At 43.5% G+C, this 22548-nt stretch overlaps 1 protein-coding gene across 9 annotated transcripts in view; it reads left to right on the top strand.

Annotated features, from left to right (window-relative positions):
- auts2a (activator of transcription and developmental regulator AUTS2 a) overlaps positions 1-22548 on the top strand; it is a 310731-nt gene that overhangs the window by 189996 nt on the left and 98187 nt on the right. For all 9 annotated transcript variants that reach the window (XM_056396788.1, XM_056396791.1, XM_056396790.1 and 6 more), the window contains one exon: positions 19812-19841. In XM_056396788.1, coding sequence (XP_056252763.1) covers positions 19812-19841 — 30 coding nt within the window. The remainder of the gene's footprint in view (positions 1-19811; positions 19842-22548) is intronic.

The following is a 22548-nucleotide window of genomic DNA, read 5'->3' as shown; positions in this document are numbered from 1 at the left end:
CAATTGATCTGCCTAACAAGAACAAAGTTAGGTTTCCAAATACTGCATGATAAAGAGATTAAGCCTTTAAATGGCTTTCCAAAGGCAATCTTTATTGCAAGCCCTAAAGTAAGGGCATTGAACTTTCAATTAGAATTTCTAATGGGCTATTGACTGGAATGTATTAAATGTTGCTACACAGCTATATAGATCCTGAGAGAGGATTTTTCTCAATCCGGGGTACATGGCCCCAGAATCCCTCAGAGTGAGATACACAAACACTCACCACAGTCACCTGATGTGTGTGGTGATTGAGTGGAGCATGTGTTTTCTGTCTCTAAGTTCACATGGCTGTTATTGTAACAACGAGATGTGAAGGTGTTTATTTTAAACAGCATTATGTTCCCCCACCTTTGTAATCTATGGTCATTTCAGCAAAGCCTTTTGATCCTGGTATCCCTTTATTTGTGTGTGTGTTTTTTTTTTAGTCCATGTCAGTTTAGGTCATTCTTTTTCTTGGCTAAGCTTTGATGTCAATCCAAAACCTTTTGTTAGTCTTAATTTCTGAGGTTCAGCGTATCCAAGCACATGAGCTGTTTCTAATTTTCTGTGATTGATCTCAGGCTCTAAATCGGATTTAATTGCCTTTAATGTCATATTAAGTGTTGTCAAAATATTTGTACATGTCATCCTAGTTCAGCTCGCTACTCGTAGAACAGCATGGTCAAGGAACGTTACATCTGTTTTTCATTGTCTCTGCATTCTGCTCTTCTGTGCCTCTCACTTTTTCCATCTCCCAGCCATCATTTTATCTGTCTTTGTTATTCCTAGCCTCTCATTTTTTCTGTTGTGCACACATTGTAGCTGCAGGTGATTATAAGCTTTGAGAAAGCTGCATCAGGATACAATTTGTCAGGGCCTAACAGCCCATTCTGTTCTGAGGGGTTAACATTCTGTTTGTGTTACAGTGCATTCAAACTCTAATTAAAACAACATTACATTCCCCATCTGCCAATCTCCCATAATCTTCTTTAATTGCTGTAATTAAACTATATTTACATGTGCAAAATACTTGTAATTTAGCAAATTGCACTCCACACTCTGCACATTTAATCAGTGGCGCTGCAGTGGAATGGAGTGATTTCAGTGTTTTGATTTCAGCAGTGGGCTGGTTCTGATGGGGTAAGTGGACCTTTGCCTGAGGTCTTGCTGAGGTTAGGAAAACAAGCCATCGGAGAAGTATTGTCATTGGGCTCTGATTGCAGCTCGTGTGGCTAATTATAAGCCTGAGCTCCCTTGTGAAGGCAGGCAGAGCTTAGGTACATGTGTGTTTGTGTGAGTGTGTGTGTATGTACAGGATGTGTATTCAAATAAGCCTCTGTGGCCTAGTGCACTGCATTCTTAGCTCACTGCTGCCTTGTGATTGACATCAACAATCCCCTTTCATTTATTGAAAATGCAAAGTGAATTTGCTGAGGTGTTTGCCACCCAAACAGAGACAACTGAGATGAGGCGGTAAATACCTGGGAATTAAACCTGCAGCTGGTTAAGCAACTGCTGTTGTAATGAAAACGTCAAGGACTGGCTGTGGCTGAAGAGGAACAGCATGCTTGCTTTCAGATTAATGGTATTAGATAGGGATTAATCTAGAAGAGGGAATTTGTCAAGCTGTAGCTTTATATTAGCATCGCTAATAAGCTAGCTTTATGATGACACCATATTTCAGAGACTTCCTTTGCACCTGTGGTTTATTTAGTCATTACCACTAAACACTGAGGCCACAAGCTGTCACTTGGACAAGCTGATGTTCTTCCCCAGTGTTTGTAGTTGGTCCTACAGTAAGTACATTCATTAGAACAGTCCCATATTGTTTACAGTCCTGTCAGTCAGGTCAGGTGGACAGCAGTATCTGGAATAGGTGCCTGGCTTTCCATCTTAATGCTGACTAGCTAGCATCAGCTATGTCTTCTTGCCCTAATTATATTCCTGTCTGCCTGCATGAGAAAAGCCCCACTCTGGCCAGATGGAACCAGATGTAACAGCTCAGCAGTTTAAAGTCAGGGGTCCTGCCCTGGAGGACCCCCCCCCCCCCCAATCTCCAGACCTTGTCAGGTGGAAGCAAACCTGGCAGGAAGAACTACTGCTACTGCCACTGCTGAGGTAATTGGCGTGGTTTTGCAAGAGTTTCCATATCCCGCTAGCGCTGCTTATTAGCTTCATGCCAGCAGTGTGCACATCATTAGGATGAACCGCAGAGAAAAGCAGGAGAACTTAAGGGAGATTTTGCAGAAGAGAACTATCTGTACCCAAACACAGAGCTTAGATTCAATGCCCTCTTGATTTCAGAGAAAACTCTTCTCTGGGTAGTTGTCATAATAGACGTTCCCCTGTTCTTCTGAGGGTTTAATTGCTCATCCTATTATTGCAACTGTCGCACAAGTGCTGGTCTCATCTGCTTGGTTTGAATATAAAAGGCGTCTGTTGCTCTCCGAGTCAGAGAAGATGTTTTAAAGGAGAGTAGAAGTTGCTGGCGGGCAGTACAGCGCAAATGATGTTATAAGATGGACACAGCCCCAAATCCTCATTAGCTGACACGTAGTTCCTCTTAATTAGTTTCCATTCACTGTAATTAGCATGGATGAGGCTAATCATCTGATGTGAAAGCAATCTAACGCTTGGGATACAACGTCCTTGGCCTCACTTTCATGTTAGGTTCACAGACATTTTTTTTTCTTCAGGTTTCGTTGCTATTTTATAAGCTTTTTGTGAATAAAAGGCAGCATTTGTCTACTTTTGTTATTTTAAAGGTGATGTTTTATGTCTCTGCCAGTGTAATACTGTATGTTCAGTGGCAAGTGCATTATATGTACGTTAAAGGCTAATTAAAACAAGAGGCAAACCGCAGTTTCCTTTATCCTGAATCCATTCAACCACCAATGATTCACCTTTAAAACGAAGTCTGTCTTTGTAAGAGGATTTCAAAGAATGCCAATCTCATTTTGATAGAGCTCATATTTTGGCAATAACATTTTTGAGGCCTGACATGAATAAGAGAAGCAAAAGGGGATATGGCGTTGACAGTGCTGTGATGTTGGAGGCTGTTGTCCCAGATCAAAACAAATGTGTTTCGTGTAACACAATGGCGCAGGACCACGAGTAGAACAAAAGGAAGTGATTGAGGCCTGCATTGTTGGAAGCACCTTCTGTAGCAGAATGATTGATAATCTTTCTCTCTGCCTGTCAAGCCCCTGAGAGAGAGATTCCTCCCACTAATGTTGCATCTGCTGCCAATCATCCTTTGTCTTCCAGTGGTTACTGAGCTCCGAGCTCTCCGTTCTTCCATTTTTCGGCGATGTGTCTTTGTTTTAAAAGCGCACGTGACTTTCTTATTTATACAAACTCTCAGACAACTGAATTGTGGATCATACAGTTGATGCCTAACTGTTATACTGGGTGGGGTTACACAGGATATGAGCTTTTTATTTGATTTTCTGCCTTGTGGATTTTAGTCTTCTGCTATCTGTGTCTTTATTGATACCAAATCCCGCCAGTGATCTCTTCAGATCTCAAATGTGTATCCTCACCACAAAATGTCCTTCCACCTAATCTTTTGGCCGCAGACAAAAGGATGTGAGCTCTGGCCAATCCAGGCTTGTCTGATTTTCCCAGAGTGCCGAGGGTTATGTTCTCCCTCGCTTGGCCCCTTGGAGCTGTAGATTCTACCCTGATCTAAACCAGAACCTTGTTTATCCCCTCCACTCAGTGTTATTATGACAGTGATTATTTAAGACGGAGAAGAGCTGGATGGGCCCACAGTAAATTAGATCTGTATAGACCAAACAGTATCATATTTCTGGCATTTTAACATCTTTCTGTCATTCTATCATTTTTCTGTCTCTTATTATTTCTTTCCTAATATGCTTTTGCTTTCCTCCAGGCTGGACTGTTTTTGTGAAATGGAGTGTTTGGCATGAACTTTTGCCATATGCCTGTAGATTTGCCAAAAAATATTCAGAGCAGCTCTTTTCTTGCGCCAAGTATTTGGCCATCTGCTTAAGTCTTTAACCAGCAGCATCCAGGGACTTCATCAAGCTTGAACTGTGAAGTCAAATGGTTTTCTTCAGCTCCCAAATCAAGCTAGGCACTGCTGTGCAGATTTACTGCACTGGCGAATCGAAGCAATCACACATATATTTTATTATGCAGTACATAGTCGCATTTATGGGATTTGCACTTAATGACAGCCAGGTTTTCCCAGAGCTGTTTTTATGTCGTTAGAATTACAATATAGTTAAATTAGACAAAGTAGTCTCTTTTCAATCCTTGTAAATCACTTTTTGAAATAACATTTTGCAGACAGAAAATCTATTTGTGTTAGTTTGATGCTAAGTGTTAAGTATGTGCAAATGAGGGTGCACACAAATAGCTGAAACAGCTGCAATAGTCATTTCCCAAAGACGTCTTTACTAGCCATGGCTCTACCTCTCGGGTTTATACGGGCCACACTGCCACTAGCAGCCTGGGGATTTTAAAGCAGGACACTCTTCTGAAGAATGTGCTGCTCGTCAAACCAGCAGAGAAGAGGAGATAGCATTTCTATGGGGGGTGGGGTTCATTATGTGGCGCACAGGACACCATTATTAGGCCCATTACACACACTGACAGCCGCACATTCATTCTCCTATACCTGCTTTTTAAAGCCACCCATAAATAATGAGGGCTACAGCTAGCCTCGTCTTGGAGGAAGGGAAAAAGGTCATTATAGTCCAGGCCTCCATTTGTCAAAATTATTTCATAATCTCAGGTCACTAGGAGGGATTTTACTTTAGTTAATTGTAGATCAGACCACTGAACATAAATTTCCATTAGCAATCAATTTGTTACTCTCTGCAGGTTCTGACCCTGTCTGCTCTTTGTTGTGACCATCAATGACAGATGCAAACAACCACAGACACACTGCAACAGTGCTTGTATGAAACCTAAAAAGACTTCATATTGTATCATGTTATATGTAGTAAAATGATGAAAGTGGTCTTTAACCAAAGAAATCTGCTTAACAATGAAGAAAATTATATCTTGTTAAAACCGTACAGATGTGGTCCATATCTGTAGACTTTTACACCAATGGTCTTCAGGCTGAAACTGCGTTAGTGTGGCTTTGCTGCCACTCCATTGTGATGTAGAGGTCACAGTGCCGTCCTGGTTAAATGTGCTCTGACTGGTAATCGGTGGTGCTGTGCAGTATAATTACCCCGGCTTTTATCAGAGTGACCTCTCTGACAAACTTCCCTGGTGGAAGGAGACACCTGAGAGCTTCCACACTTCCTATCTGCCCTTGTTTTATCGAAAAGGCCCCGCCTGAATGGATAATAGAGCCCCTGTTCTCCCAACAGACGGATAATGGAGGGTGGAGTGGTCCTCTCTGGCAGACTACTGCGCTTCCCTGCACTAGAGAAACCAATACCAGGCCTATCGGCTGATATATGACACTAATGCACAGGCTGACTGGGGCCCTAAACAGAAAAGAGGGATTGTTCCGACTTTCGACTGGCTGTAGGATCCATGACTCACAGGTACCGCACTGTCTGGCCCCTGAGACCGCTCTAATTGCTTTACATCTGTACAAAGGTTTCTTGTAATCGGGCCTTCTGCCTCCATTTGTCTTCCTTTCAGTCTCCTAGTGAAGGCCTTAATTGGTCTTAGTGGGGCTTTTTTTCCAGTTAGCTCCCGGGCCTGAGCTAGTAGAAGTCTTTACCTTGGGGGGCAGTGGGGTTTGCTGGCTGCTAGTGGTTGGGGAGGTTGCAGAAGAGAGGAAGTCAATACTTCTTGTACCTTTAACACTTTAATTAATGTTCTCCTGACAAGCAGTTTTTTCCCATAGCTTCACATGGGGGTTTGAGCTTGTGGGTTCCACACAAGAATCAAGACTTGTACACCTTTCTGAGAAAACCTCCCATGCAGTCTCCGGGGGCCAATCGACATTTGCTGAGAATCCTTTTTTTTTTTTTTCTCTTTTTTTTTTTTTTTTGTTGATTGTTAAGGCATATTTTTCTGCCTGTCTCTGACTGAGAGCTTATGCCTGCAAGTCTCTCTAGATGCTGTCAGGCACTTTTCAAAGTAGTGAACACTGTAGCCACAAGTGGTGGGATTGCAAAAATGATCTATTTCCCCAGTATTACTTGTGGCATTGTTCAGCATCAGATTGTGTTAACACAAACACGTTATGAGTTAGCACTTTCTCAGTAGGCATCTGTGTAGACATGCTATGTAACTGTCTCTCAGGATGTGTCATAGACTTGCACTGAGTTCCTCAGAAATGTATATTTACATTTATTACTGAATGTGTAGTAAATCTACAGAAAGGGTCAGGGTTAGATAAAAACCAAAACTGCCGTTAGAAAATTAAAAATTCTGAAGAAATTAAACTATTCTAAAAGCTTGCCACAAGGATCTGAGTGACTGCATTCTGGGACTTTTTAATCAAGGCATGCTTACTCTGATTTCAGCCTTAAGGGCACTGAAATGTCATGGTTACGCTGCTTGCAGTTGCAGTGAATAAAAGCTTTGCTTTACTCTGACTGTAAATGAATTATTAGAGTACATGTGAACATACGGAATATGTTTGGAGGAAGTCTGTCAGTCATCAAGCTCCACCAGTCTCTGTTTGCTTTCATTAAACTACTTGGGAGTGTTTACTTTTAGTGAAGTGCTGCTGTAAGCTGAGGCAGATTCCCAGAGCGTAATGTGACCTACCTCATTTTATCTGACTAGACCCTGTTCACACTTGTCTTTGCCCAGAGATAACATCTCATGTACGCTGCCCCCTAAACCACATTTCACATCTTTAATTTAAGATAACATGATATGTTCCTGGCTCTGTATTCTATTCTCCTCTTCATACATGTTTATATACAATACATATCCCTTAAGATATATAATCACCAGGATGTTATATACTACATATTATACGCACCTAATCCTGTCTAATTTTCTTTCAAAGTTCTGTAAGTGTTAACTATTTTTCACATTCACAACACATTTTTTAAATATGTTTTTGTAACAAATCTTCCTGTCAGACATGATTTATAGCTGATGTTTTTGCTGCTGATTGAACTGGGCGGAATCTGTACTTTTTAATCTGATGCAGTATTGTGACTTTTTGCTGCTTTTTTCTGTGGCATTTAGTGAATAAATGACAGAAGAAGCTAATGTCTGAAATGTGGAGCAGGAGCTCCGTGTTGTGGCCTCTCCTCTGCTAGGTTCTGCACTGCTGTGCTCCCTGCATTTCCTGCTGACTGACTGATATGGAGCTCTGCTGCCAGGGCTTAAATAGCAGCTGTAAGCGTCCAGCTGCTCTCTGCCACGCTCCACTTCTCCCCAGATGGCTCCGAGACGTTCCAGCAGCCCTCCGGAGGAGCGCTCATGAGGAAAGTGTTATGGAGTGGCTCTCTGAAACACCAGGGAGCATCCCTCACCTCACCACAGCCACCCTCCTCCTCCAACCCCCGGGCCAAACGCCCAAATCAGGGGAGGGCTGCTTGTGCAGCCTCGTTTGCCAACTTACCAATGGGAGGCTGCACAGATGGTCGTGTCCGCAACGTAGGCCAGCATGCAGCAGGGCCCGCGGGGGGGGGGGGTCCTGGAGAGAGCACATGCCATGCCTGGCCTGGGATGCCACTGATATCCCACAGGAGGAGCTCTCACTGGCCCTCAGCAGATGACCAGCAGAAGTCTGGCAAGCTCAGCTCAGATATGGTGTAGTGAAATGTTTTTCTTTACCCTCATGGGTGTCTTTGATAAGTGGGTTGTTTCAGAGCGTTGCTAACCCCAGAGAGAATGTGTAGGGTGAAAACGAGCGCATTCAAAGTCATTGTAATTTTCCTTGAACAGTCTGTGTTAATATATTAGGCCAGCTATAATGCTCCAGGGCAACAGTCTCTGACCTTGACTGTGTGTTAAAGTGATGAATGGTCCATCAACTTCACACCACTAAAGCAAACCACAGGGTTCACTTCAACCATGCCGTTCCCCACAGAAATAATATCATGTTTAACATATCCTACACTCACTATTCTGAAAATATACTTTATTTGTGAAGTTTTAACCACCAGTGGCACTGTAGAGCTTGATGAACGCTATCTTGCAATTTCTGCTGCTGACGGAGGACCGTAACAATATTTAAAAATAAAAAGTAGCAGTGTTCCAGTAATAAGAGTACAAGAAAACCACAATATAAATAACAGATTTCAAAACATTAAGAAATCAAGTTTGGAAATGCTTTCGACATATTTTACAGCCTCAAGGAAACACACAAACACATTTTGTTGAGACATGGAAAATGTACTTAGATATTGTTTGTGTGCAATAGAAATGCCAACAGTAACTCTTCCACTTCTGAGTTGGTGGGAAAATCTGGAAAAGGTAGCCACACTATGAGTGGAACAAATCTTACTTTTTTCATGACCCCAAAATATCTTCTACCTGCTTCTAATACAACAGGTGCTGATAGTTTTTGACCTGTTGTAAAAAAAAAGCAGAGTTCACAACCCTTATAAGATGTCTCTGCGTATTTTTATCACCGACTGTTGTCACCAGAAGATCCAGTTGTGACCATATGTGAGTCACCTCTCTCTCCTGACAGAGTTTCCCTGCTCTTCTCGTTTTCTGCTTTGTTTCTCTCTTCCTCACAAACCTTTATCCCCTGTGAGAGAGGGGGGGGGGGGAGTATGCTCTAGGGATGTTTGCTGGACTGCTATTGCTTCCTCAGGGGGTGGTGGGGCTTGCTCTGGTGACCTCACTGTTATCCTTGTCGTGACAGGAAACATAGATCATAGTGGGGCCTCTAATGCGAAACACATTCCACCACAACTTGATCAAAGCCAGGCTGTCTGGACAACAAAGTGCCCTGTAATGCCATATTTTGACCATATAATTGGAGAGTAATTACGGCTGACAAAACACTGCAGTGATTTTCTCTCTTTCTCTCCCTCCCTCCCTCCCTCCCTCTCTCCCTCTCTCTCTCCTTCCTGGTGTCTTTGGACTGTAAGAAATCCCACAGAAGGCTTGTCATAAACTATGTGGGATATTGTGTGCTGAGTTGGCTTGAAAGCTCTTGAGTGGAGCAGAGGGGAGGTCAGTTTTTATTGAAGCGTGATCGCTTATTCAGAGACACTAACAACACACGAGGGTAGCAGCAACCAGGGGTCTAGAAAAACACCACATGACAGCTGACCCTAACTCGCTGACACGACACCAGCCACCCGACAAACCTGTGTGACCCAACTCTTTGGATTTTAGGAGGATTGAACACAGTGTGGCCGATGGTTTTTTCTGTTGTCGGCTTCCTCTGCATCCGCTGTCTCATTAAGCTTAGCTGTTTGAGGAACTGACCAAGAAATCGTTAAAAAAAAAAGAAAAAAAAGAAGAACCTTTGCAAAAGCGGCTGTACGCTGATATGTTCTGAGTGTTGGCAGTGTAGTCGACAAGTAAGCAATCATTTCAGCTAAAGAGCAGAAGAAGAACCTTTGACAAAGTCGAGACATGAATTTGATGCAGATGTCGGCATTGTGTTGTATTCACATTGCAGCGCTTGTCCCAGATTTCTGGGCAAACAGTTTTATCCACGGGTATCCTTTCATTCTGAAGTCCACCCTCCTGCTGGGGCAGTCAGCATGAACACAGAGCCCTGGGGCCGGAGCTCTGTGGTATTCTGCTGTACAGCAGTCAAACAGAAAACACATGAAACGCTGCAAAACATTACAGTTTGACAAAAGTTTGGAAACTGTGTTAGAGCACAGCTCCAAAATCAAAGTCCCACATCACCACTCACAGTTCGAAGTAATGTTTGCAAACTGTTAATAGTTTCAAGGAGCGAAACAAGCCATCGCGAGTTAAACCCCTCAACATCGCAGTCCTTTTATTGCATTAATCTTTGGCCCACTCTGCTTTCCAGGAGCTATCCTTCAGTTGAGCCACAGATCCTGCTGTCATCCTGTGATAATGTGCTATGATCTAGCGTGTTGACAGGCTTTTTACTACTGAGAAGTGAAAGACAAAACCTGGAATTATTTCTAAAAAGCAGAACTGAGGAGCCTGAAAAAACATCAGGCATTTTATTTGTAATTTTCTCACCAAATGATGTTTAGATATGGAACATGTTAGGAGCAGCTTAGTCCCCTCATCTCTGGTTTCAGTCCACACCTTTATGCCTTTATCATGAGGTTAAATCAGGCTTTGAGGGACAGAAGGGGAGTGGACCAGTTAGAACCCTGACTGTACTGCTGGTACTGTGGGAGGTGGTGGGTGTCAGATGGCTGGTCCGTGGCTTTCCGCCTGCTATCATGCTCTACCACTTAGCATGCTAATTAATCCCAACCAAAGGGCCGTGTCAGTCACCCCACGCTCCGCCAGGGACGCTCCCACTGGGCTCATCCTGCTTTAATTGAGCACGTTTTTCAGGAGCCTGCTGTCCCTGGGATTACATTAGATCCCTCTAATTCACCCAGCCTGCCACCGGCGTGGGCAAAGTGAACGAGAGAGGGAGGGCGCGAGATGAGACGGAGAACTGGGAAATGTATAAATAAACCAAACAAACAAACAAAACAAACAGAAAACCAGACTGAGTGTTTATTAACACCCCTGGGATGAAAAAGGAGGTGAGTGCAGGAAATCATTAGCGCAGGAGAGTCAAACTAGGCTCGTTTGATCTCGCTGATGGAAGAGCAAATGTAATTTAGCGCACTGCGAGTAATTTGTTTTAGCAGTTAGCATGGGTTCCTTTTAATTTCATTTTGCCTTGCATCAGTCTTTCAAATTAAATATTTTTATTTTGTACAAAGCGGATCTTTGTGAGCCTCGCTGCTCAAAGGCCAGCCCTCAACAACAACTAATGTTTATTCATCTTTGCTTGTTTGCATGTGCGGTAGACAGCGTCTTGACAGGAGCGTGCAGTGTCGGCTTTTATTTGACTACTTTCTGTATAATGAGGCAACTCAGATGTACACTGTGACAGCTAGCAAATCATAGTAGGAGAATAACAAAGTGTTTTTGTCACTGCAGCTCTAATTATTTGGGAGACGAAGCTGGAGCGGCTGCGTCTGTTTTGGTGTTTCACCTTATGTCCTCGTTCTACAGCAAGTTGTTAACTATGCAATCTGTTTTTGAAATCGTGACACCATTTTGAAACCCAGGTAACTAAACAGTTCTCACCTCAGAAACACCCAGCTTCCACTAAAAGTATCATATGCAAACTAAGTAAGTTGTCAGAGTAAATTGCCTCAATAATTTCCACATATAAGCACACATAACTGATTTACATATATCATTTCTGTGTTTACTTCAGTGCGCAGGTTGACTGTGTGGGACATGGTGTTATCTCAGCCTGTCAGGGTGTCACCACTTAATTGCTGCTACCACCCATGACACAGAGGAGGCCTTCCCGTGCATTGGGACCAGCTAGTCTCAGCTCAGGTGAGAGGGGAAGAGGGAGAGGAGGCTTATCTGCAGGACTTGCCTGGGACATTGTTGCTCTGAAGCACCTTATCAGGCCTGTGTTCACACCACATGGAGCCTCAGCACCCGCCCTCCCCGGCAGCAGAGATGTGAGATGCCCTCCTCTGGTAACGGAGAAGCAGAGACACAAATGGGGTGGATCGTTTTTGAGGATGAGCAGCAATCTGTGGGAACATGGGCAGCCATTTTGGATGCAGGGAGAGCGTTTCCTCTGACTCCTGGCATTCTGATATCATATGCAGAGTTAAATGCCTCTCATTTTGAAGAGATATGAGAATCTGCTGGAAAAATAGCTTCAAAATATTGCAGGTCTTTAAGGATTTATTACTATGTATGTTGCGCTATTTGTTTTTATCGTAAAATAACAGAGAATGTCTAAATGAAATCTTCCCTCATGATGTTTATACATGTTAACATCTTGCACAAGATTTCAGACCTTTCCAAAGTGTTGCATTCCTAGCTGCCATTGCAGACTGATAAACAGTGTGTGCTTTAATGTGAGAACACTGAGGGAACGTGAGCGTTTCTCAGCTGTGTCCCTGGCAGAGCCTGCAGGGGTTGTTAGCATTGACAGTGCCGGGCCTCATGCATGAGACTTCCAGGCAGATTGTTGGCAGAGCTGGGCAGTCTCTCTCAGATGGGTGTCAGCTGGCTGCAAGCCTCACCACCCTTTCTTCCTCCTCCTCTATGTCTTCCCATCATGGCAGACCCAGAGAAAGAGCTTTATGGAGCCCCATAATGATACGTGGCGAATGTGCAGCACTGGGGTGATTGTTAACAGTGGCAGCTGCGCAGATAGCCTGGATGATGGAAAATCAGTGGGACCTCATTTTGGTTTGCCAGTATGAATATTAATGGCTCGTTTCCAGGCCATGGCTAATGATGAGGAAAATTCCCTAATAAAAACTTGATGTGATGGGCAACGACCCGCGGGGTCACTGGAGACAGTCAAAGTTAATAGTGTGCCATCAGGTGTGAGGAGTTAAGTGATTAGAGGCACAGAACCTAATCCTGATGTTTTTCTCCCCCGTCAGCCATGAGTCAGTGCGGTGGGAGGGAGGGAGGGCGGGAAGTGGGAGGTGAGGGGAGCAGATGAGGTTTATATCTCTTGACAACAGAGGGTTGCAGCATACATCCAACTACATGTAATCCACGAGTGTTACATGAAACACTATAGGTGGCAGACAAAGATGATTTTCTATATAACTGCTCCATTATTTATAATACTATCACATCTCACAAGGGATTTGTGTCATCTGACATCTTTTGATGCAGTAGCTGATAGGATACAATATAGAATACGACAGCGTCAGTGCCGATTTAAAACAATGCTTTTATGATGCCTCACTTTGAAGAATATAAACTTGTTTTTTTCTTCTTCATTGAAGAAAAAAAGCCAGTCTGGTCTGAAGTTAAATGAAGTCTAAAGTGATTGATTTAACTCAGAAACTGTTCAAAGAATAAGCAAACATTCAGTGCCAGCTCTTGGTACTGAACAGGTTTCGAGGCTCAGTTCTACGGACACATTTGAGGCTGCACCAAAAAGTATTGAGGTTTGAAACCCAATCCTAAATTTCACTGATGTGACGGGGTGCACCATCTCAGTGGTGAGAACCGGGTAAAAATGCTTGCTTCAGTCCATCTGCGCATCCACACAAAACTCCCTCATCGTAGCACTTGCCCACTTCCTCTTTACAGAAATTCTGCTTCTTTTGGAGCAGTCCACAAATAGTCTGAAATTGATTGTTTGTGTGTGGCCAGATTGCTGTAATGAAGATGCCAAATCACATCACTGTTAATGTCTAGCATGTGGGGTAATTAAAATACACACCAAGTGGACTCGTCTCAGGGGAGTCACCATAACCGCGCAAACAATGCAATTTGATGTATGTAATTATCTCAAAATCCTTCTATTAATCTTTGATTAATCCAGCATCTGCTTTGTGCCTCAGTCCCCTGTTGGCTTATGGAAACAGAGTGCAGAGTTGGAGTGAGGCAAGGTGTGTGTTTGTAGGTGTTTGTGTATGTGCCCACATGTGTGTGCTGCAGTTGTGTCTTAAGTCTTTTCATTTCTATCAGATAAGCAGTAAAGGCATCCCACCTCCAGGCACCCCAGAGCCTCGCCTGTAGCCGGCAGAACCATGTTGAGACTCGAGAAGCAGAGATATTGAACTTGGTGCTTGTGTAACAAATGGATTTTTAAGAACAGCAAAGCGCTGCACCTCTCTGTTCCTTCCTTCTCACACCGGTCCTTGCTAGGTGTGTGTGTGTTTGTGTGTGTGTGTGTGTGTGTGTGTGTGTGTGTGTGTGTGTGTGGTGTGTGTGTGTGTGTGTGTGTGCGTGCGTGCGTGGTGGGTGGATTGCACTGATCAACAGAGAGGTTTACCCTGCGGCAACAATCGTTTCTGCCAAGCATCACTTGTTGTACGGTGCCACATCTCCAGTTGAGTCCAATGTCCTGCCATCTTTCACACTCAAACACAAAGCAACGTACACCTCATCACTCACATTCCCTCTGAACAAATCTTTTCTTCCCGGGAATTCAAAGTGTGTGAACGTGTCGGTGTGTCTGCATCTCAGACAGTCCTCCTTTTGTAGAGCCAACTCTCTAATATTATATTACTGGTGATGTCATAACTTGTCATAAATTATTAAAGATTTAACAATATGGAATTAATGATAATAATAATTTGGAATTACTTTAAAAGAGTCCGGTTTAGAATATTGTCTGAAATATTCTTTCAGTAAGTTTGGGCACAGTCCAGTGAAATAAAACGTAAAACGACTGTACACCAGAGTATTGAAACCAGAGGTCAAAGACTATAAAGTTCTTATTATTTTATGGAAGGCTTCATTTTCTACCCTTCTCCCCCATTGTCCCTCCTTGAGCTCCACTGTCTCAGAGTTTGCGGTCCAATTGGATATCTTCTGGATAAAGTTTTACATTTGAAGGGAAATTGCCTTCAGATGTTGGCCTGCTGCATTTGGCCCGCGCTGCACATGTGGATCGGACCTGGTTATATTAGTCCAGACAGAGGTCTGGTCCTCCCTGACGAAACATTCTGTGCTGCTGAAATAGGTGTTTGCCTTATGTGATTATATAGACTGTCTCGAACACTCAATCTGTGCTGTTTTCTTTTCCTTGTGATTTTTTCTGAGGTCTTCTTTTTCCTACCATATTTTCATATGACAGTTCGACATCAAACAGATGCTGTGGAAATTAGATGTTCAATGTCATCGCAGCAGAACCCTGCTTACTTTAATGATCTGTCCCAGTCAGGCATGTCATGTTGAATTTCCTTCCACTCGCCGAACTTTTAGGTGTATTTACAAAACTGTCTTTTATGGATATCTATTCATGCAATGTGTGTCTGTTGGACTTATTTTTAAAGTAATGTAATCCCAGAGTTTATTTGAGGTTCATTCCAGTGTAAAGTCACTTAAGCACAGTCTACATTTGGTCACATGTGTTTGGCCTTGTTTTAGGTTCATTACTAGTGTGAATCGGCCTGTAGCATAGCACTGGTTAACACTGATTTAAGGAAGGATGTAGATTGTCATTAAAATCGTCAAAGTCACAGGAGGTGACAGCGCTGCATGAAGCTGATTATTGACTCTTAGTGGTCATGTTGGTGTTTTTGGAGTTCATCAAGCTGGACCACGTCTCCATCTCCAGTCATGAAGCCGTATTGACCATACAAATGTTGCCAACATCAAGATTATTCCCATTTTTTATGAACAAGTCTAAATCTGATGTAGCCAAGTCGGTCTTTTTTTAAATTTCTTGTTATAAGAATCTAATTTGTGAGCGTATTGTGACGGGGCCTGCTGCTCCAGCTTCATGTGCCAAAACAGGTGCTGTGTAGCAAACCCTGAGCTCATCAGTCTCCTCCTGCCCGGCTCTATTTGTTGTTTCTCAATTCACAGTGGCAGGACTGGCAGACTGTGTAATGTGTGGGTGAGAAAGAGAGAGGGAGTTAGAGAAAGAGAGACGGATATGAGAGGTGTGAGTGGGGGATTTGAGAATAAGCATGGCACAGATCCCCATTTCACCATCCTGATCTTCCTCTATTCCCCATGAATAATGTGGCACAGCCACTACCCAGTGGTAGGCCAGGCATGCCGCCATATCAAGCCGTCATGGAGGGTGGGGTGTCCAGCTTGGCAAGTCTGGGCTCATCCACATTCTAGCCCCACAAACCCATCCCCCATCCCCAACCTGCAGAGAGGAGTACTGGGCTCCAAGATGGCAATCAAGGCTTGATTTGCCAACACATTTCCAATGATTAAAATGTAATTAGCACAAGCGAGCACCTCCTCCCCAGCTAATTTCCACACACGCTGTGACAGGCAGGCGGTCGGCGGCACCCAGGCCCCAGCAGCAGATGGAGGAGGATGCAGCGGGAGGGGAGAAAACCATTTTGCCATGTGACTGTTTGCATCAGAAAACCATCAGGACGCGCAGCTATATCAGGAAGGAGCTGTTAGGAAGAGGGAATGAGGAGCCCTTGACGACAGCACATCAAATTGGCACTGTCAGAGCTGACCCTGGCAATGGCTGCCATCCTTCATGCTGTCTTTCCAGCTCCCAGGCATGCAAGCAAGTTGGCTTCTTTCCTGGGCTTTAACCCCTTCAGCCATCCTCCAGGACAACCTGGCTCAGACTGATAAACAGACACCATCCTCTATGTAACGGGGCACTTTAATGAAGCCCATATCAACCATAATTAATTTTAAGGTCATGGATAGCAACCAGCATAACCTGAGGCTAATGTCACTCATGGGAGCGAGAATACGGATCCATCCCAGATCCAAACTTAAGAAGGTGCCATTTTTTGAAAATACTAGATTAGAGACAACTTGTAACAGCAGAGACGGCGGATCAGAAATGATAATAAGCCAGTTAAACATACTCTGTTTGCCTTCAGAATTATCGTTTACGCATGTAATTTTTTTCTTGATTGACTTAACATCTGTTAGTGTTTGAGGAGCAGTGGATTTCCAGAAGGTTATGCTGGAAAAGGGAACATGGCATACTTGCCTTGCACGCATCTTTGTGTGATGTGGTTACCTCTTTAGTACAGACATTTTTCTGCGGGTAGCTCTGGCAGGAGACGTTGGTGAGCCCTGCTGCTACAGACAATAGCATAGCTGCATCATTTAGCATTCGGCCCATGGCTCCTTATGTTCCTCTTCTATTGGACCAGTATTACTCTCAGCTGGAGAGGATTTAGGACAAGAATAATTTACTCCTACTTTCAGACCAATATAAACAAAAGCCTCGCTGCTTGGACGGAGCGTAGGGAAATTTGTAATAGCACTCAGCCAAAAGAGAGGCCCGGGTGAGAGCGGGGGGGCAATCAGAAGTGCTCCGGATACAGGCCAACATCAACAGCTCTTAGAGCTGAAGCTAATGTTTGACATTCCTGTGTTACTTAAACTAAACACTAGGGTCTAGCTGTACAGTATAATGCTCGCCCTGTGTAAATAGCAGCAGCCTGGGTAGAGTATCAATTTTCTTTGTTAGCCCCCTCCCAGGACTAATGGTTTCCTTACTGTACATGACTGTTGTTTCAAATAAGACCAGTTTCCTACCTCCGCCTGTCAGAGAGCTCACTCCGGTGATCTCAATAGCACCATTGTTGTTGTGTTTTTTTCTCTCTTCAGTGCAGAATATTCATTTTGGTCAGTCTTTTCAATACACACAGGCTCCCAGGGTTGGTGTAAAGTGTTTTTGACATTACAGTTAACCATATCTCTGTAGGTTTATTCATACTCACCCCATACTCACCCGTACCTGTTCATATTATCCACAGTCATAGCAATAACTGAATTTCTGAGCTCATGCTTACCTCCTTAAACAATACCATACCTCAGTTAATAATGATGAGGTCTAGCAATTGTTCATGACATTTCCAGCTGCCAACTGCAAAGCCGAGACTTTCCAGCCTTCTGTCTGTTTCTAATGTAAGAGTCAGTAAGTAGAAATAAAAGGAGCAAATTCCAGATATGCAGGGATTCTTCTTTCCCGCCTCAGGTTGCTTTATGCATGAGGCAAAGCATTAGTTCACTATGATCACTTATCAGTGAGTGACAGCTCTGACTTGTTTGTATGCCTGAGATATGTTTTTATCTCTTTAGAGATATTATTATTTGTTACTTTTTGCTCTATACTTGAGCAGTGATTTCGAGGGAGCTTTGGCGTCTGCGCTGTAAGGACGATCAAATTGCCTGCCCTTGCCTGTCAGGCCTGATCTCAGGATTTTTTACTTTGCTCATTATAAAGGTATTTCCATTTTATTAAGTTTTCCCTTTTTTCCATCCTTTGTCGCTCTGGGAAATTTGCATACCTCTATTCCTGGGGTAAAAAAAAGTAATGACAGCAATTTCTTTTCTTTTCTCTCCCCCACCAGCCGTGTGAGTGCTTCGTTTAGTGGCACCTGTGAAAGCGACAGGCGCAGGGATGAGAAGTGAAAGAGAGCAGTTGATTAAATCATCATCAAGTCGTAGCACAGAAAGTCAATTCTGCTTGCCGTCTACAATGATATCCTTTTATCTTAAAGTAATGAGCTATGGCACTTTTGCATCGGGTAATACGATGAGTTCCATTAGCATGTTCCATTTGCTTCACAAGCAAGGGCAAGTCATTCCAGCCAGCTTCTATCTTGGCAATCAAAGCAATTGGCTGCACAGTCAGGGAACAGAGGAAAGGAGAGAGAGAGAAACAAGGGGACACGAGAAAGAAAGGCTGCTAGTGTTTTTTTATGGATCACAACACAGTGGAAAAACTAAAATGATGTCCATTATTCGAGCCCCTCGCATGCCTCTGTTCCTGGGTACGTAGCGTGCACAGGCAAAGGAGCAACTAATGAGTGCTTGGTTGTATTATAGTTGTCACATTTTGAGAGGCCCGAATACATGGAAGCAGTTGAGACGGCTAAAGCTGCTCATCAGATCTCGTGTGCTGCTGCATTAGTCAGTCCTGTGTAGGAGGCCACGAGAGAGAGTGATACATAGTCAACACGCCCATTTTATTCATAAGTGAAAGTAATGTCCATAACACACAGAGTGTGCAGCTCTTTGTATGACACGCACATTCACGCGAAATCAGAATCTGCACTTGTCTTTCATTACCCTTATTTATTCCTCCAGCTGACAGTCTATAGCGCTGCTCACTCCCTGCACACTGTATTAAAAACGGGGGTGGAACTTTGTGGGTGGTGGAGAAAGAGAGCGAGGGAGAAATGGAGAGCAGGAGAACGTCTGAGGAGTGTTTGCCCAGCGCGTTTATTGCCTCTGCATAATTTATGAGCTGCTGGAGCTGACCATCATGGCAGTGTGCCGCGGGCGGCCCCTGGGGCCATGTGGGACAGGCCTGTAAATTGGATGCTATGCTCCTGCTGAGCTCGCAAGGCCCCTTTTTACCATGTAGCCTGAGAAATAGACCAACAACGAGCCCAGCCAGCTACCTTTGAGCTCAGCGGGTCCCCAGATCAGCAAAAAAACAAGAGATGGAAGCAAAATAAAGGGGAGAGTAAGAAAAAATGGCAGGGCCTTCTGTCGCTCACTCCCTGCGCTGTCAATCATTTTACCACCTTCCTTCATTCCCTCCCTACTTTAATCGACACCCACCAACCCCTCCCTGCACTCCCGGTCCCCCCGCCTACACACACACACACACACACACACACACACACACAAACCATGCCAACCTCTGCCCATATTCCCCCCCAGTGCCTTCTTCATTACCGACTCCAGTGCTTCTCTGCACCTCAGCCATATGCACAACGTTGAGGGCCGCCAGTCACCCAGCATTACACTAATTAGTTGATAAAGAATTAAGTGGACCTTGAAATTGAAATTGGAAAGAAAAAATGAAATCTAACCACTTTTTTTCCTCCCTCCATTACAAAGTTCCCTTCCTATTCTTGTCATTTCTCCATCCCCAGCCTCAAGCAGGAACACACATCATGGAATTATAATTCTAGTGGCGGTTAGTGTTTGAGATTCCAGCTCCGTCTGAATTTCACATAGTTGTCAGTGTTAACAAGGGCATGGCTGCTCATGAGAAATTTGCTTTGTTTCACATTGCACAGCTTGTGTAGTGAGTTAATGAAGTGATCTGATGATATTCAGACGCTGAATACGAGTATGTGATAAGTTCGTCATTAAAGAGCTGATAAGATATGCCATTTGCAAAGGTAAATTGGATTATGGCACTCATGTGTTGGAATTGAATACAGTCCAAGCAGGAACAGTTATAAAACAAGGATGTAGACTCATTAATTCTAATTTCAGCTTTACCTTTCTTTTTCTTGCAGTGTGACACCGAGAGCGATCAAGACGACAAGGTAAGCCAGCCATTCACTTTGCCTTTTCGTGTACTGTTATTACTTCAGTCTTCTTTATCAGGTTTCAATGAGATTCAAATATTAGACTTTCTTTAAGGCTGAGAATTTAATGTAATTAGAATTAAACATCCTGTTAATAACTATGAGAAAGCCTTAATTAGCTGCGCATTAATTACAAATGACTTAATGATGTGCAAAATCTAAATCGAACTGTTCTGGCTTTTTAGGATTTAGATGACATTAAAATGAGACGAGTGCTGTGACAGCCAGGGCTGAGGGTGCAGGCTTTCTGTTGCTTAAAGCTGAACACTGACTATCACGTCTACAGTACAAAGTACAGGGCTTGTGTTTGTATATCTTGTGCTATCCATAGATGTCTATCTGTTTTTGCAACACACTGTTTTGATAAAAATATCATCTCTATCAGCGCCTCCAGCGCTGACCAGTGGTATGATACCGTCTTATATTTGCTGAGAGGTTCATGGTTTCATTTTTCTCACTTTGTTACAGTTGCAAAAACAAATTTGATACAAAAAACAAAAAGAAGTTTACAGTGAAACACACAAACGAGGCCCAATGAGCAAGTACTACACATTTAAAAAGTGAAGAAGGAGCTCACTGGAAATAGACAGAACAAAGCTTATGTATTTTTTTTTAAGGCTAGCTGAGTTTAGCCTGAAGGTGCCAATACTGAAACGACTGTGGATTCACAGAATTCATGAGATTTCCTCCTGTCTGGAGCAGAGTCTATGTGGAAGAAGTATGTGTGAGTGTACTTTTATATATATATATACTGTATATAAGCTGATGATGGTGCTCAAGATCACCAATATCACTGAGTCTTTTCATCCTGGGACTGTAAAATGCTCATCGTGCTCATCAGAAAATGAGTATTAGAGATACTTGGTCATAGGCAGTACAAACAAATGCAAGTACTAGAATCAGTGCAAAAGGATTAGGAAGGTTAATAAGCTGAAGAGAGCTGTGATGGACATCATTCTTGTAACAATCTGCTAGAAAGTGCCAAGTCTGTGTTTACTCATCCATGCATATTCGACATATCAGTTGGCTGAGTTCCTAACTCTCTCTGGAGATGGTTCAGAGAATCTAATTCTTGTATAGCACCATAGTTTTTGGCTGGACCGAAACAATGACGCCAGCCCTATGAATGCCAGTGTTCATGGCAGTCCCATTGGCCTTTGCTATTTAAAAAATTACTTGGTGTGAATGGTTTCTATTACATCACCGGGGGGCATTTACAGCAGATCCACAACAGATTTCAACTACAGTATTTCCTGACTGGGGCCTTTATTAACTACAGAAGGTAACAGGTCTTTATTTGAGACAGACTTGTATTAGAGACAGGCCTTTATTTCTAATCCTCCTCCTGTTTGCCCCCTTAAAGTTACAGCATTAACTGTGTGTTCATAGCTGTTTCAATAGTAATAATTTCAAATTAAAAGCCCTCTACCCTTTCAGTGGACAGAATCCCCTTTTCTTTTATTGCTGTGCTGACCCGTACATGGTCCAGCCATATGGCAGGTTTATACCTAGTCTAGTTAGCTGTCTCTTAAAGATGTCAGTAAATTGAGCCAAATTCAGCCCAATTTCTTTGGGCCACTCTAAAAGGCTGGCAAACATTTTTTTCTGTTGTAAAGGTCAAATTCTCAAACTATACAGAATCCAAATGCTTGTAAGTATCTGCAGGTTTCTTAGAGGCCATCTTTAACGTATTTGGTGCAGCTCCATTTATAATATCCAGGTATTCACAGTTTGAGCGTAACTCACAGATTCAAAGAGCAGCTATATTATCCAATGGCTTCTAACTAGAGATCTAGATCCACTCTAATGATTTAGTAATGCCATTTGCTTGTGGTGTTTAGACTGTGCAGCAAATTGAGTCATTACTCAGTGTTGTCGATTTAAATTGCTCCTGTCTCGGTGGCAATTCCTTTTTGTTTCAGGAAGAGAGAGAGAGCATGGTGAGCTGTAATCCCCCCAGTGACTGTATTAATTCACCCTGGCTCACGTTACGCTCCTGATGAACAGCACCGACTGCACCTTCCTGTCATTGATTAATTGTGTGTTAAAGTAACAGAGGAGTGAATTAGTAAATAGGGGACCCCTATGACGGGCTGACTTATGTGTTCTTCCTTGATGTGAGGGACTAATTGAAGCTCCCACTCAACACTTTTACCCCCTCCTCATCCCAGATCACCTCTGCCACTATCTGCTCCTGCCAGGCGCCGGGCACGCTACGCCCACTGCCGCTGTTGTCATTTGCATTCTGTGGGCGACGCGGTCTACTTTACAACACCGCGGCAGAGAAGGACGCGGGAGAGCAGAGTCGTTTTAATGGGTCAAATGTATTCAGATGAGGACAAACGTGACTTATTTAGTTTCCCTTCAAAAGCAGGAAATGGAAAAAGTGTTCCCAGGAGAAATCATGTTCTGCCTGGTGTAGAAGGCCTCTGCCGTGTCGGCGGGAGCTGCCAGGCTCTGATAAGAGACAGCTATTCGCATCTCAGAGTATGTGTGCACACGCTCCTGCTCGTGTGTGTGTGTGTGTGTGTGTGTGTGTGTGTGTGTGTGTCAGCATGTGTTGCAAACTGTCAGAGCATTTGCTCATTACAAAGTGACCTGTAGGATGGGCCATCTCCAACATGACATGTTAATGGCATGCTGGGAGACAGGTAGGAGGCAGGCT

This window comes from Seriola aureovittata, chromosome 15 (assembly GCF_021018895.1).
Source record: "Seriola aureovittata isolate HTS-2021-v1 ecotype China chromosome 15, ASM2101889v1, whole genome shotgun sequence".
In the NCBI taxonomy this organism is placed as follows: Eukaryota; Metazoa; Chordata; class Actinopteri; order Carangiformes; family Carangidae; genus Seriola; species Seriola aureovittata.
Note: the sequence above shows the minus strand (reverse complement) of the source record. Positions and strands in the feature narration are given on the sequence as shown.